At 40.2% G+C, this 15,934-nt stretch overlaps 1 protein-coding gene across 1 annotated transcript; it reads right to left on the bottom strand.

Moving 5' to 3' along the window:
- Positions 1 to 836: 836 nt before the first annotated feature.
- On the bottom strand, positions 837 to 4,866 carry LOC138976719 (uncharacterized). The gene is made up of 4 exons (XM_070349589.1): positions 4,725 to 4,866; positions 4,187 to 4,308; positions 1,335 to 1,442; positions 837 to 845 (listed from the first exon to the last, which is right to left on the bottom strand). Exons 1-4 carry the CDS (start codon positions 4,840 to 4,842, stop codon positions 837 to 839), a joined length of 357 nt encoding a protein of 118 aa, XP_070205690.1. The 5' UTR covers positions 4,843 to 4,866.
- Between the last annotated feature and the right edge of the window lie 11,068 nt (positions 4,867 to 15,934).

Here is a 15,934-nt window from a genome sequence, read left to right on the forward strand (position 1 = left end):
ACACCATATATATAGAAGGGATGTGAAAACCTACATATCCACCAATACTAGAGTTGTGAATCCTATGTACACACCTCTAGAATGGAAATGAACATCTTCCAACATCCTCCCGTACCTACCTTGACGTGGTGGTGGGGCTTTGATCCATGACCCTTCGAGCTAGATCGGCGGGGGCATCAGTACTGTGTTTCTCCTCCTGTCTTTTTACAGCAGACAGCAGCTGGTCGGTCTCCACATCCAGGTTGGACGCACACTTCTTCAGATGGTTCTTCTGACTCTGCAAGGTGCCACAACATTCAAGATGTTACTGTCCTTTTAAGTAACAAGGAAATATGTGTAGGGGCCACGGAGATAAAAGCAAGAAACGGTAGAACATCAAACCACATGATTAAACTGACTACTGACCAGACACCACAGTGGTTAAACTGACTACTGACCAGACAGCACAATGACTAAACTGACTACTGACAAGACAGCACAGTGATTAAACTGACTACTGACCAGACAGCACAGTGATTAAACTGACTACTGACCATACAGCACAGTGATTAAGCTGACTACCGACAAGACAGCACAATGATTAAACTGACTACTGACCAGACAGCACAGTGATTAAACTGACTACTGACCATACAGCACAGTGATTAAACTGACTACTGACAAGACAGCACAGTGATTAAACTGACTACTGACCAGACAGCACAGTGATTAAACTGACTACTGACAAGACAGCACAGTGATTAAACTGACTACTGACCAGACAGCACAGTGATTAAACTGACTACTGACCAGACAGCACAATGATTAAACTGACTACTGACCAGACAGCACAGTGATTAAGCTGACTACCGACAAGACAGCACAATGATTAAACTGACTTCTGACCAGACAGCTCAATGATTAAACGGACTACTGACCAGACAGCACAACGATTAAACTGACTACTGGCCAGACAGCACAATGATTAAACTGACTACTGACCATACAGCACAGTGATTCATCTGACTACTGACCATAAAGCACAATGATTAAACTGACTACTGACCATACAGCACAATGATTCAACTGACTACTGACCATACAGCACAATGATTAAACTGACTACTGACCAGACAGCACAATGATTAAACTGACTACTGACTAGACAGCACAATGATTAAACTGACTACTGACCATACAGCACAGTGATTAAACTGACTACTGACCAGACAGCACAGTGATTAAACTGACTACACAGCACAGCAATTAAACTGACTACTGACCAGACAGCACAGTGATTAAACTGACTATATATATACTGACCAGACAGCACAACGATTAAACTGACTACTGACCAGAGCGATCGGCAGAGCTAGCCCACACATGGGACTGTCGACGACGTGAGTCTTGGCTGCTTTCAGGCCCTGACGTCTCTCCGCCGCCTCCTGTCGCTTCTTCTCCTCCTGGACACAAGAAGCAATGTGATGGTCATGACCAGGGCAACACAATACATGACACAGGAAGCAATGTGACGGTCATGACCAGGGCAACACAATACATGACACAGGAAGCAATGTGACGGTCATGACCAGGGCAACACAATACATGACACAGGAAGCAATGTGATGGTCATGACCAGGGCAACACAATACATGACACAGGAAGCAATGTGACGGTCATGACCAGGGCAACACAATACATGACACAGGAAGCAATGTGATGGTCATGACCATGGCAACACAATACATGACACAGGAAGCAATGTGATGGTCATGACCATGGCAACACAATACATGACACAGGAAGCAATGTGATGGTTATGACCATGGCAACACAATACAGGACTCAGGAAGCAATGTGATGGTCATGACCAGGGCAACACAATACATGACACAGGAAGCAATGTGATGGTCATGACCAGGGCAACACAATACAGGACTCAGGAAGCAATGTGATGGTCATGACCATGGCAACACAATACATGACACAGGAAGCAATGTGATGGTCATGACCAGGGCAACACAATACATGACACAGGAAGCAATGTGATGGTCATGACCAGGGCAACACAATACAGGACACAGGAAGCAATGTGATGGTCATGACCAGGGCAACACAATACAGGACACAGGAAGCAATGTGATGGTCATGACCAGGGCAACACAATACAGGACACAGGAAGCAATGTGATGGTCATGACCAGGGCAACACAATACATGACACAGGAAGCAATGTGATGGTCATGACCAGGGCAACACAATACATGACACAGGAAGCAATGTGACGGTCATGACCAGGGCAACACAATACATGACACAGGAAGCAATGTGATGGTCATGACCAGGGCAACACAATACAGGACACAGGAAGCAATGTGATGGTTATGACCATGGCAACACAATACAGGACACAGGAAGCAATGTGAAGCAAAGCTGACTACTGACCAGACAGCACAGCGATTAAACTTACTACTGACCAGACAGCACAGCGATTAAACTGATTACTGACCAGACAGCACAGCGATTAAACTGACTTCTGACCAGACAGCTCAATGATTAAACGGACTACTGACCAGACAGCACAGCGATTAAACTGACTACTGACAAGACAGCACAATGATTAAACTGACTACTGACAAGACACCACAGTGATTAAACTGACTACTGATAAGACACCACAGTGATTAAACTGACTACTGACAAGACAGCACAGTGATTAAGCTGACTACTGACCAGACAGCACGGTGATTAAACTGACTACTGACCATACAGCACAGTGATTAAACTGACTACTGACAAGACAGCACAGTGATTAAACTGACTACTGACCATACAGCACAGCGATTAAACTGACTACTGACCATACAGCAAAGTGATTAAACTGACTACTGACAAGACACCACAGTGATTAAACTGACTACTGATAAGACACCACAGTGATTAAACTGACTACTGACAAGACAGCACAATGATTAAACTGACTACTGACAAGACAGCACAATGATTAAACTGACTACTGACAAGACACCACAGTGATTAAACTGACTACTGACAAGACAGCACAGTGATTAAACTGACTACTGATAAGACACCACAGTGATTAAACTGACTACTGATAAGACACCACAGTGATTAAACTGACTACTGACAAGACAGCACAGTGATTAAACTGACTACTGATAAGACAGCACAGTGATTAAGCTGACTACTGACCAGACAGCACGGTGATTAAACTGACTACTGATAAGACACCACAGTGATTAAACTGACTACTGACAAGACAGCACAATGATTAAACTGACTACTGATAAGACACCACAGTGATTAAACTGACTACTGATAAGACACCACAGTGATTAAACTGACTACTGACAAGACAGCACAGTGATTAAACTGACTACTGACCAGACACCACAACGATTAAACTGACTACTGACAAGACACCACAGTGATTAAACTGACGACTGACAAGACAGCACAGTGATTAAACTGACGACTGACCAGACAGCACAGTGATTAAACTGACTACTGACAAGACAGCACAGTGATTAAACTGACTACTGACCAGACAGCACAATGATTAAACTGACTACTGACCAGACAGCACAATGATTAAACTGACTACTGACCAGACAGCACAATGACTAAACTGACTACTGACAAGACAGCACAGTGATTAAACTGACTACTGACCATACAGCACAGTGATTAAACTGACTACTGACTAGACAGCACAGTGATTAAACTGACTACTGACAATACAGCACAGTGATTAAACTGACTACTGACCATACAGCACAGTGATTAAACTGACTACTGACCAGACAGCACAGTGATTAAACTGACTACTGACCAGACAGCACAGTGATTAAACTGACTACTGACCATACAGCACAGTGATTAAACTGACTACTGACCAGAGAGCACAGCGATTAAACTGACTACTGACAAGACAGCACAGTGATTAAACTGACTACTGACCATACAGCACAGTGATTAAACTGACTACTGACCAGACACCACAGTGATTAAACTGACTACTGACAAAACACCACAGTGAGTGACTAAACTAACTCCCGACAAGACATCACAATGATTAACTGACTACTGACCAGACAGCAACATGATTAAACGGACAACTGACCAGACACCACAACGATTAAACTGACTACTGGCCATACAGCACAGTGATTAAACTGACTACTGACCAGAGCGGTCGGCAGAGCCAGCCCACAAATGTGACTGTCGACGACGTGAGTCTTGGCTGCTTCCAGGCCCTGTCGTCTCTCCGCCGCCTCCTGTTGCTTCTTCTCCTCCTGAGGTCCTCCTCCTAAAATAATTATGGATTGTCAGAGTCCGTACCAACCGGGTTTTGAACTTGCAGCCATGAACCATGAGTCCAACACTTAAATCATTCAACCAAGGCAGTTGGCACGTAGAATAAATCATGTTTCTCTTCCATTGAGCGAAAGGCTAATTATAATTAACCCAACACAGAGGACAGGTTGAGAGTCTATCACTGGATTACCCCCAGCCATGCTAGTACTGTAGTTGTACCCATTTGACTATACACCAAAGTGGCATGAGCAAAGCTAGGACTAGGAGGAACACAATATTAGATTGAATGATAAGATAAAAAGATACTATCAATTATCATACATACATAACTGGGATTTTGGTTACTGAACTATTTATCTAATGAAAAAGAAAGTAATAAGAATTGAGCAGTAGAAAAGGTACACTTACCAAGGGAAGCCTGCAGCATGAGTAATGATCCTCTTGTGATGGGGACTCTTTGAAACAGGTCCTGCAAAGCAAACCGTTCTTGATAAAACCATGAATCCACCCTTTTGTCAACAGGCATCTATAGCTTTTTACACCCCTGTATATATATATATATATCACCTCAGTAATGAGAAGAAGAAGAAGAAATGTTTGTCTGCATTGTCATGATTGTGACAGAAAACCGTTAAAAAAAAACAAACAACGTACATGTGATGTTTACAGAATCAGTCTACAAGGACCGAAGGACAAGCCTGAGAGGGATTTTAAATCATCGCAACTTAAAATTAAAAATGAAAGTATGTGTCGCACACTCATTACATCATGACATAATCATATAATGATGTATGTATGCACAAAACCAAACTCCACTCCAGTCCAAACCAAAGCAGAAAACTGCGAAGCAACTTGAAAGCAAGAGTATCCTTGGCGGATGATGACTTTATTCAGTTATTCTGCAGAAAAACAGAAATGCTGGAGAAAAACCGTTCTTTTCTGCAGCATTTCTGCATAATGTCATCTTTCGCGAGAGCAACGTTTTTTTCTGCAGTAAAACAGTTTTACTGCAGTAAAATTGAAATCAAGAATGCTGCAGTAAAACGGAGATGTTGTTTTACTGGAGAAAAACTGTTTACACTTTTTCTTCAGCATTTTGGCATTATTCAGTTATTCTGCAGAAAAACAGAAATGCTGGAGAAAAACTGTCTTTTCTGCAGCATTTCTGCATAATGTCATCTCAGTTTCGCCGAAGCAACGGGTTTTTCTGGAGCAAAACATTTTACTGCAGTACAATTGAAATCAAGAATGCTGCAGTGAAACGGTGCTGTTGTTTTACTGCAGAAAACCTGTTTACACTTGTTCTGCAGCATTTTGTACTGGCTCTTGGCGGATTATGACATTATTAAGTTATTCTGGAGAAAAACCGAAATGCTGGAGAAAAACTGTCTTTTCTGCAGCATTTCTGCATAATGTCATCTTTCGCGAGAGCAACGTTTTTTTCCTGCAGTAAAACAGTTTTACTGCAGTAAAATTGAAATCAAGAATGCTGCTGTAAAACGGTGATGTTGTTTTACTGCAGAATAGTCTGTCAGAGTTTTTCTGGAGAAAAACGAACGACCTTGTAAAGTAGCGTTTGTATTCGTCGCCCCCTGGGATAGTATAATAGTTTGTAACTATTGGTAATTCTGGATGAGTCCATCTCTCGACAGAGGGGGGCTCGCGTGCTCCAACATTATAATGAGCCAGTACAAAATGCTGCAGAAAAAGTGTAAACAGGTTTTCTGCAGTAAAACAACAGCACCATTTTACTGCAGCATTCTTGATTTCAATTTTACTGCAGTAAAATGTTTTGCTCCAGAAAAACCCGTTGCTTGGGCGAAAGATGACATTATGCAGAAATGCTGCAGAAAAGACAGTTTTTCTGCAGAATAACTGAATAATGCCAAAATGCCGAAGAAAAAGTGTAAACAGTTTTTCTGCAGTAAAACAACATCACCGTTTTACTGCAGCATTCTTGATTTCAATTTTACTGCAGAAAAAAAACGTTGCTCTCGCGAAAGATGACATTATGCAGAAATGCTGCAGAAAAGACAGTTTTTCTCCAGCATTTCGGTTTTTCTCCAGAATAACTGAATAATGTCATAATCCGCCAAGAGCCAGTACAAAATGCTGCAGAAAAAATAAAAACAGGTTTTCTGCAGTAAAACAACAGCACCGTTTTACTGCAGCATTCTTGATTTCAATTTTACTGCAGTAAAATGTTTTGCTGCAGAAAAAAACGCTGCTTCGGCGAAAGATGACATTATGCAGAAATGCTGCAGAAAAGACAGTTTTTCTCCAGCATTTCTGTTTTTCTGCAGAATAACTGAATAATGTCATAATCCGCCAAGGATACAAAAGCGCCTTGGAAAGCAAGTCTAACGCGCTTCGGCGTTAGCGATTAGCAACTTGTCCCTGGTTCGCATGCTAATGTTCTATTTCAGTTAAAATCGAGGCAGTATACATAAATAAGTCATCAATGATAACTCTAGAATCAACTTACCGAATTAACAGGACCATCCCGCGAACTGCTGGCTCCAGTCGCCATGTTGAAGATAATCGGGAAATTCAGAGTGACGTCCCTTGATCGTGTGTAAGTGTTAAAAGTCCAACCAAGCTTTCGGCTAAGGCGAGTGTGACGTCCATACACGCGAAAAGCACCAAATCCTCAAAATGGGTCTCAGTACCCAAAATGATTTTTTAGGGTACAAGAGCACCTTTGCAACTCTTTCTCATGCTTAAAAAAAGTGGGTTCCTGATTCATGCACCGAGTTTTCAAATGAACCCAGTTTTTACTGAGTGTTAACTAGCCGTGAACCGGGTTTGATGGATAGGAACGTACACTGGCACTCACACATACGCACACACACACACCGTGCATACACACATACACACACACACACACGCACTGGCACTCACACATACGCACGTATACACACACACACACACAAACACACGCACTGGCACTCACACATACGCACGTATACACACACACACACACACCCTCACTGGCACTCACACATACGCACACACACACACACACACACACACACACACACTGGTAGACACAAACACACACACACACACACACACACACACACACACACACACAACTTGACCATTCACTTTGTCCGGCGATTGACATGACAAGATTTCGGGGGGAAAAAAACCGGCGTAGCACGTCAATGACAGGAGAAAGCAGTGAGTCGCGCACGCGTGGCATGGCTTTTACTCGGCACGTGCACCACACGCTGGCTGTGCTGCGCGCGACCGTGTCTTGCAGCCTCTGGGCTGGGAGAGAAAGGTAAAAACTTGCCAGTTAGCTTTCACTTTCGCGTGGGTGTGGGGGTAATAAGGTCCGATCCCCTTGAAAAATGCGTATAAAGCACACGTATGCACACAACATGTTCGAAATCGTACAACTTCAGTCCACGGTGGGATTCAAGTTCTGCAGGTGTTAACATTTCTGTGACAGTTGGGTGGAAGATACAGTGTGGATTTGTATGTGGTGGAATTGAATCATTTCAGTCGCAACAAGATTTCTGCGCGTGTTGAAATTCTAATCAATTTGGAAGGTTAAGACCGAATGTGAAAGTGTATGTCGGTGATAGAGACGGGTGATAATTATACATGCCATACATTTTTGTGACTGAACAAGAAGCGAAAAGTTTTACGAGAAGAAACCCTGGCTGCCATTGCTTTAGCAGGTCGGAATTTGTGGCGAAGAAGAACAGAGAAACACTGATTTAAACTTGAAGCAAGGTAAACAAACAAAGAAAACATAAATAAATAAACCCACCGGACATTCTGTATGAGGTAAGACGGTGCGAATATAATTGTGATTTCTTGAAAAATGACGAATTCCTAAGTCTACATTGCGGAGATTTCTTTTTTTTAATTTTTTTTTTTAATTCTCTTTTTGTGATTTTTTTTGATTTTTTTTTTAATTTTTTTTATTTTTACATGTATATGCTATACATTGCAGGACATCACCTAAACAAAGGGACAGAAAAATACAACAGAAAAACACTTGAACAATTACAACATACATGGGGTGGGAGGATGGGTGGGGGAGGGGGGGATGTTCAGGGCTTGGTGGTCGCAGTATCAAAAGGATTTAAGAAAGAAAAAACCTAAGGGTTACATCAAAACATGCATATACAGGCGCCAATCCTTGTAAAATGTATCTACTGTATTATTCACAACTGCGTTATACTTTTCACAATTAAATCTTTGCTTAAAATTTCTACTAAATGTTTGAAAATAAGGGGTCTTTTTGTTCATTTTGGAAATATATACGTGGTGTTTGGCACAGATTACTAACACATCAAAAGCTTTATCGGTGACTACATTGTTCGCAACTCCAAGAAGAACCAGTTCTTTAGACAGTTTTAAATTGTCACAATGGGTGCAGTTCGCCTTTAGCCAATTTACAAATTCTATCCAAAAAGTCTGCACTTTATCACACTCCCAAAACATATGTAAAAGGGTTTCTTCATTTCTACCGCAAAATGTACACAATGACGTATCCACAATTTTTCGCAAAAATAGAAACCGTTCTGTGGGCAAAATTATGTACAATAATCGGTACTGGAACCATCTCAGACGAGTGTCTTTTGTTGTTTTAAAAACATGTTGAAAAATAGCCTTCTTATCTAACAAACAGTCTAAAGATTCAGACCATTTTTCGATACATTTTGGGACCGTAACATGTTCAATCAGTTTTTTGTAAATAAGTTGTGTCTTACCTTACAAATACATTTCCACACAATAGGCTCTGTCATAATAAAATGTTTATCAAATTCTACGCCGATTTTTCTCTGATTTTTTTAACAGCCTGGATTACACCTTGATACAATACCAAATCTCCTCGCACATTTGGATATTTAACTTTAAACGCATTATAGGATAAGTATCCATTTTGTCCCAAAATATGACCAATCTGAGCAATTCCATTGTCAATCCAGTTTTGAATGTACACTGTCTTTTTATCTCTGCTAATATTAACATTATAATGTAAACATTCTGATACAAAATCGTTAAAGGTTGTAGGGTCACATTTTCCATGTAGTTTCTTATAATGTTTAAAAACATCGGTCCAAAACGGGTTTTCCATTCTCTGCATCAAAACATTTGCAAACTCCTCTCCTCTCATATTAATTGTTATAACAGATGGACATGCTTTAAACAATAATCTTGATATTAATCCCGTAAGACCAACAACTCTTTTTAACCAAACAATTTTTAGATATGACAGAAAACATTTCACGTCAACCATCTTTAATCCTCCATCTTCATAGGATTGGGTGACCGTAGTTCTTTTAATTTTATCTCTTTTTCCATCCCAAAGAAATTTGAAAAAAATATTATTTAACTCCATCATAAACTGTTCGTCTGGATCAGGTAAATTACCGGCACGGTTGGCCTAGTGGTAAGGCGTCCGCCCCGTGATCGGGAGGTCGTGGGTTCGAACCCCGGCCGGGTCATACCTAAGACTTTAAAATTGGCAATCTAGTGGCTGCTCCGCCTGGCGTCTGGCATTATGGGGTTAGTGCAAGGACTGGTTGGTCCGGTGTCAGAATAATGTGACTGGGTGAGACATGAAGCCTGTGCTGCGACTTCTGTCTTGTGTGTGGCGCACGTTATACGTCAAAGCAGCACCGCCCTGATATGGCTCTTCGTGGTCGGCTGGGCGTTAAGCAAACCAATCAAAAAATCAGGTAAATTCGTAAACAAATGTGTCAATTTGGAAATAGCCAAGGTTTTTAGAACTGTTATTTTACCAAAAGGTGTCATGTTCCTTCTGGTCCATGAATTCAGAAGTTTTTGAATTTCCTTTAACTTATTTCTATAGTTAAGAAAAACAACCTCGGATACATTTACTGAAAAAATAACACCAAGTGCTTTAAAGTTATCCGGGTTCCAGGTAAAATTCATATCAGGCAAAAATCTTCTTTTGCACAACTTTAAAGGTCCTGACCAAACTACAAATGTTTTATCATAATTCATTCTCAGACCTGATAGTGATGCAAAATGTTTTAACACTTTTATACTTTCGCAAAATGATTGCTCTGTACCATCAAGGAAGGGTTGAAAACGACGTTAAACACCAAATAAAGAAAGAAAGAAAGAATGTACCATCAAGAAACAGACTGGTATCATCGGCGAATTGTGACAATAAAATATTTTCGCCAAGAATATTCATACCACAAATATTTTTGTTCTGGCGTACCATAAGAGACAATATTTCGGCACAAATCAAAACCGGCACGGTTGGCCTAGTGGTAAGGCGTCCGCCCCGTGATCGGGAGGTCGTGGGTTCGAACCCCGGCCGGGTCATACCGAAGACTTAAAAATTGGCAATCTAGTGGCTGCTCCGCCTGGCGTCTGGCATTATGGGGTTAGTGCTAGGACTGGTTGGTCCGGTGTCAGAATAATGTGACTGAGTGAGACATGAAGCCTGTGCTGCGACTTCAGTCTTGTGTGTGGCGCACGTTATATGTCAAAGCAGCACCGCCCTGATATGGCCCTTCGTGGTCGACTGGGCGTTAAGCAAACAAACAAAACAAAACAAACACAAATCAAAAATAAATAAGGTGACAGCGGATCCCCTTGCCGGGTGCCTCGACCTACATTAAACCATGCTGAATACCGACCATTAACTGAAACACAGGACTTAATTTTGCAATAAAAAGTAAAAATCCATCGTTTCATGTCATTTCCAAAGTTGAATTTGCTCAAAGATTTTTCAATAAATGACCAGGCAACACTGTCGAAAGCCTTTTCAAAGTCGACCATCAAAAGTAGGCCAGGTATATTATGTTTATTTGAGTAGAACAGGGTATCATATATTAATCTGACGTTTTCGCCAATATATCTTCTTTTCAAGAAGCCTTTTTGGTCATCATGAATCAAATTTGGCAAAACACGTTTAAACCGTTCTGCAATGCACGTTGATGCAATCTTATAAACCGTATTGAACAGAGTAATTGGTCTGCAATTTTTCAAAGGTGTTTTATTTTTTCCTTCCTTTGGAATACATACTATAACGCCCTGTCTCTGAGTCACCGACATTTCTCCTTTCTCAAATCCACAATGTATAGATCCCAACATAAACTTTCCTAAGTCGGAATAGAAAAACTTGAAGAATTCCGCAGTGTACCCATCTGATCCTGGGCTTTTGTCGTTGTTTAATTTTTTCACAGCTTTGAGTAGCTCACATTGAGTAAGTCTACCTTCCAATTGTTTACTCTCAGCATCTGTTAACACAGATTGCCGAGATTTCAGTAATACTGTGGTGCGTGTTTTCCGTTCGGATAAAAAAAATCGACTTCTTAGAAAGGTGAGTGTTGAGTTAGAACAGTTTGCGCTTTTCGCTGATGTCATTTACGGGAATCTTCAACTTTAGTGTGTTAAATTCATAGCTGAGAATCCAGTGGCATTCTTTAATAAATTTTGATACAAGTCCCTGTAATCAAGCCAAAGAACATTATTTTGTCGTGAAATTAATTAAGGGACTGAGCTCCAAATTTAAGCATAATTAATTAATTAATTTGGTTGTTTGATCGACGAGAATGCCGCGAGAATGGCTACGTTTTCAACCAAGGGACATCACTAAGGCACCTGGAGTTGCCTCCCCTGTCGCCGCTTGGGATAATTCCTTCTCTGATGCATGTAAACTTAATTTATTCCGAGCATTCGTACAGTTCATTCCGTGACTCCAAAGGGATCTAAAATGACTTGTTATGCTTACAAGTGCAGGTTCTGCAAATTTGGAAGCTTAAATGCCTCTGAATTCTGAGCTATGAATTTAACACACTAAAGTTCAAGATTACCTAATTTAATTTCCACGTTGAAGGTGGCGGGTTTTTTTCTGTCAAAGGATATGATCGGTTTGTAGTCTTTCAATGCCTCTCTCTGGTGATTGGCTGAATGCGTGATTCATTCATTCATTCATTCATTCATTCATTCATTCATTCATTCATCCATTCTTTCATTCATTTGTTCATTCATTCTTTCATCCATTCATTCATTCACTCTTTCATTCTTTCACCCATTCATTCATTCATTCTTTCATCCATTCATTCATTCTTTCATCCATTCATTCTTTCATCCATTCATTCATTCTTATATTCATTCAATTATTTATTCATTCTTTAATTCATTCTTTCATCCATTCATTCATTCTTATATTCATTCAATTATTTATTCATTCTTTAATTAATTCTTTCATCCATTCATCCTTTCATTCATTAAATTATTCATTTATTCGTTTTTCCGAACTCGTTCTTTTCTTTCTTTCTGTCCTTATTCGTTAACAGAAAAACAACGTAGTTCATGTGTTTTTGTGGTGGAGAGTGGATGGTGTGTGTGTATCGGGCGGGGAGGGGGGGGGGCGCATTTTGGTGGATGGGTGAATGTGAGTTCTTTTTTTTTCTTTCTCTCTGAATGTGACAGTATTTAACTTTTGAATGGATCACCACTCTCAAAAATACAAAAAAGCTCGCAAAACGACCTTTGTATATGGGTCGTTCTACAAAGCTGTGTACCACTAGAGGGTCATGACTTTAGAGATAGATTGCGGAATGTTACCCTTGCTTCTCAACTATAATAAGGATCAGCTGACTGCAAACTGATCAAAGAGATAACGTTAATAAAATAAAGGAGATCGTCTGGTGGGTTAGAGTTTTTTATGAAAGAAAACATAGAAAATGGCGTCAAAAATGGTGCCAGAATTGGGACTTACTTAGAGTTTGTTTTGTTTTTTCCGTGTGGTTGCCAATGAAATGCGAGCATGAAACCACAGACATACATCTTTATTACCTATTCAGTGCCCCATATGGCTTTTTGACCAATCAGCACCGATTCTAGGTGACCCTCTAAATGTTATAACGTTCAGGCAGGGACCCTTTTTGTTTATCAAGCTAAAAATTAACAAGACAAAGTAAAAAGTTTAAATGAACAATATCAGCCTGATTTATTCCAAAGAATAAACAATTTAAATGCTGTCAGATAATACTCTTTTTATCTTAAAAAAAATACCGAAAAGCAAGTTTTGTCGGTGGGTGCTTTACGGAACACCAAGGCACCAAGCAAGAAGTAATCTTATAGAAACTCGCTTCGTTTCTCTTTCAAATCTGGGAACATTGAGTAAACGAGGCAAATCAAAAACTTTGATGAACGGTTTTTTTACAAAATGAGCTGAGTTTCTGGGAGAATTAACAGAGAGCTTGCTCGTGTGCGTGCGTCCGTGTGCGTGCGTCCGTGTGCGTGCGTCCGTGTGTGTGTGTGTGTGTCTGTCTGTCTGTGTGTGTCCGTGCGTCCGTGTGTGTATAGAACGAGAGTCTTTATCCGCACGCAAATGGGTCATTTGAATCGATCCGGGTCTTTTTGTTATGGATTGCTTTGCTTTGTTTTTCTTTGATTGCCGCTAATGTGAGCTACTGGTTGATGTTCGATGCATCATATTTTTTTCTTTTCTTTTTTTCTTTTCACTGGCCCTCCTCTTTTTTTTCTTCTTTTTTTTTCTTCTTCTTTTTTTGGGTGTGTGTGAATTAGGGTCTTCCCTTGCATCAGTTTAGATCAAGCAGATCAACTTCTTCAGCACGATGTTTTTCATCCTACAGTGTATTTTAAGCTTTGTATCTGTTGTTTTTATGGTGGTTTTTTTTGGGGGGGGGGGTGGCTTTGGTTTGGAAGGGGAAGGGGGTTGAGGGGGGGTTGTTGTTAAAGTTTGTCATTTTCGCATCAAACTTTAAACTTTTTAAACATTTGTTACTGCTTCAAGAATTTACTCATCAACATTGTTGTGATGATTTCTCTTCTCCAGCCACAAGATTAACTGATTGATTGATGGATTGATTATTTGATTGATTGGTTAATGTATTGATGATTGAATTGGTTGATTATTTGATTGATTGCTAGATTGATTTATGAAATATTCTTAACTTAATTGATTGATTATTTGATTGAGCTATTCTCTTTTTATTAACTATTTCAGTTATTGTATTATCTATTGGGAAATCATAAATTATTTAAAACTTTTACAGCTTACCATGAAGCAGAGGGACAAAGAAACAAGCTGCTTTTTTTCTCTTATTCGTTAATTACTCTCAGGGAGTGCTAACAATAGAAATTTAGCAACGGAACAATTTCAAGCACATTGATTTACAGATTGCCAGCCATGTTTTTGAAATGCCGTTAAACAGAGAGAAACCAACCCAGCTGAACGTGTCCCCAGAGGTATCCCAGAGAAAATGTGTCTAATGGCTGTCCTTATAATTGAGCATTCAAGATGTCCTTGCAAAGTGTTTTTACCGAAATTCAGTGCCAAAGCTTCGTGCAGCGAGATTCGCGAAGTCAACTTCGCCCTAATAAGGCCAACAAAAAAAATAGTCTGTTTACGGTAACCCGACCGACCCTATTTTTTTCGCGCGACCCTAGACTTTTTTGGGGCATTTGGGGGGAGAAAAAAAAGAAAAAAAAATGTTGGGGTTTTTTTGCAAAATAACGTAAAAATATGGTTTTTTGGAAAGAAAAAAAAATAAAAAAATCCCGACCTACCGACCCTATTTTTTGGGCCTATGTTACCGTAAACAGACCTTTTTTTTTTTGTGCCTAATATCAGGCTTTAGGGTTAACTGATGTTTTCTACGATTAAAGTATTCGCGGGGAATTTGGACTGGTTCTGGCCTGACAGTTTATCAGGATTGTCTTACAATGTCATTTTCTGACGAACCAGGCGATGTTTGATGATGAGGCTTGCTATAGTTCATCTAAATGCTTGTTATTTTCTCAAGTACCAGGAAATTGGTTTCGCATAACGTCCACTCTTGTCGTCCATTTATTCAGGGCGCTTTTGTCCCTTTGTTTCTTATATGTTTGATGTGCTATCTTGTAGTATTGATAGCAACTTGAAGAGTATTGCACTGCTTACCTGTCCAAGCCCGCATTAACTGCACACTTTGTTCTCTCTGTCACAGTTTTAATACGGGTGTATAGTTTTCACTCTGTCTGTCTGTCTGCCTGTCTGTCTGTCTGTCTGTCTGTCTGTCTGTCTGTCTGTCTGTCTATCTGTCTATCTGTCTGTCTGTCAAACTTAGATTAGATCTCTGAAACTGAAGTTTAGTGTGTAGCTTGGAATTGGGGTACATACGGTCCTTGCGAAAAAAAAGATTCCTACCTGTAGTAAAAGAGGAAATATGAGCTTAATACTTGTTACTTGTACTGATAATGTTGTTGTTTTTCTTTCAGGGTGGACATCACCAGAAAGTCAAAGAACAAAAAAAAACAATACCAACAGCTGGCGAGGACCACAATCAGCATACTGGAAAGAGCAACGTCACAGTGTTCATTATTAGCAGCACGTGAAACCCAAAGGCTTACTGATTGGATTCAAGTGCAACCTGAAGGCTTACTGACTTCAATCAGTGAAACAGACCACACTTCTAACTGAGGCAGATACTAAGAGAGAACAGGGAATAACTATTGCTCACCGTGCAAGATCACTGATTTCAAGTCAATACAGCACAGCGAAGACAATTGGCAAGCGACTTCGTTCTTAATGAAAGTAAAACATGACATTTCTAAGCAACAGAATTGATGACATAGGGATCGTCACTGCAAACTACAAACGC

The sequence above is a fragment of the Littorina saxatilis genome, linkage group LG9 (assembly GCF_037325665.1).
Source record: "Littorina saxatilis isolate snail1 linkage group LG9, US_GU_Lsax_2.0, whole genome shotgun sequence".
NCBI classification, from domain to species: domain Eukaryota; kingdom Metazoa; phylum Mollusca; class Gastropoda; order Littorinimorpha; family Littorinidae; genus Littorina; species Littorina saxatilis.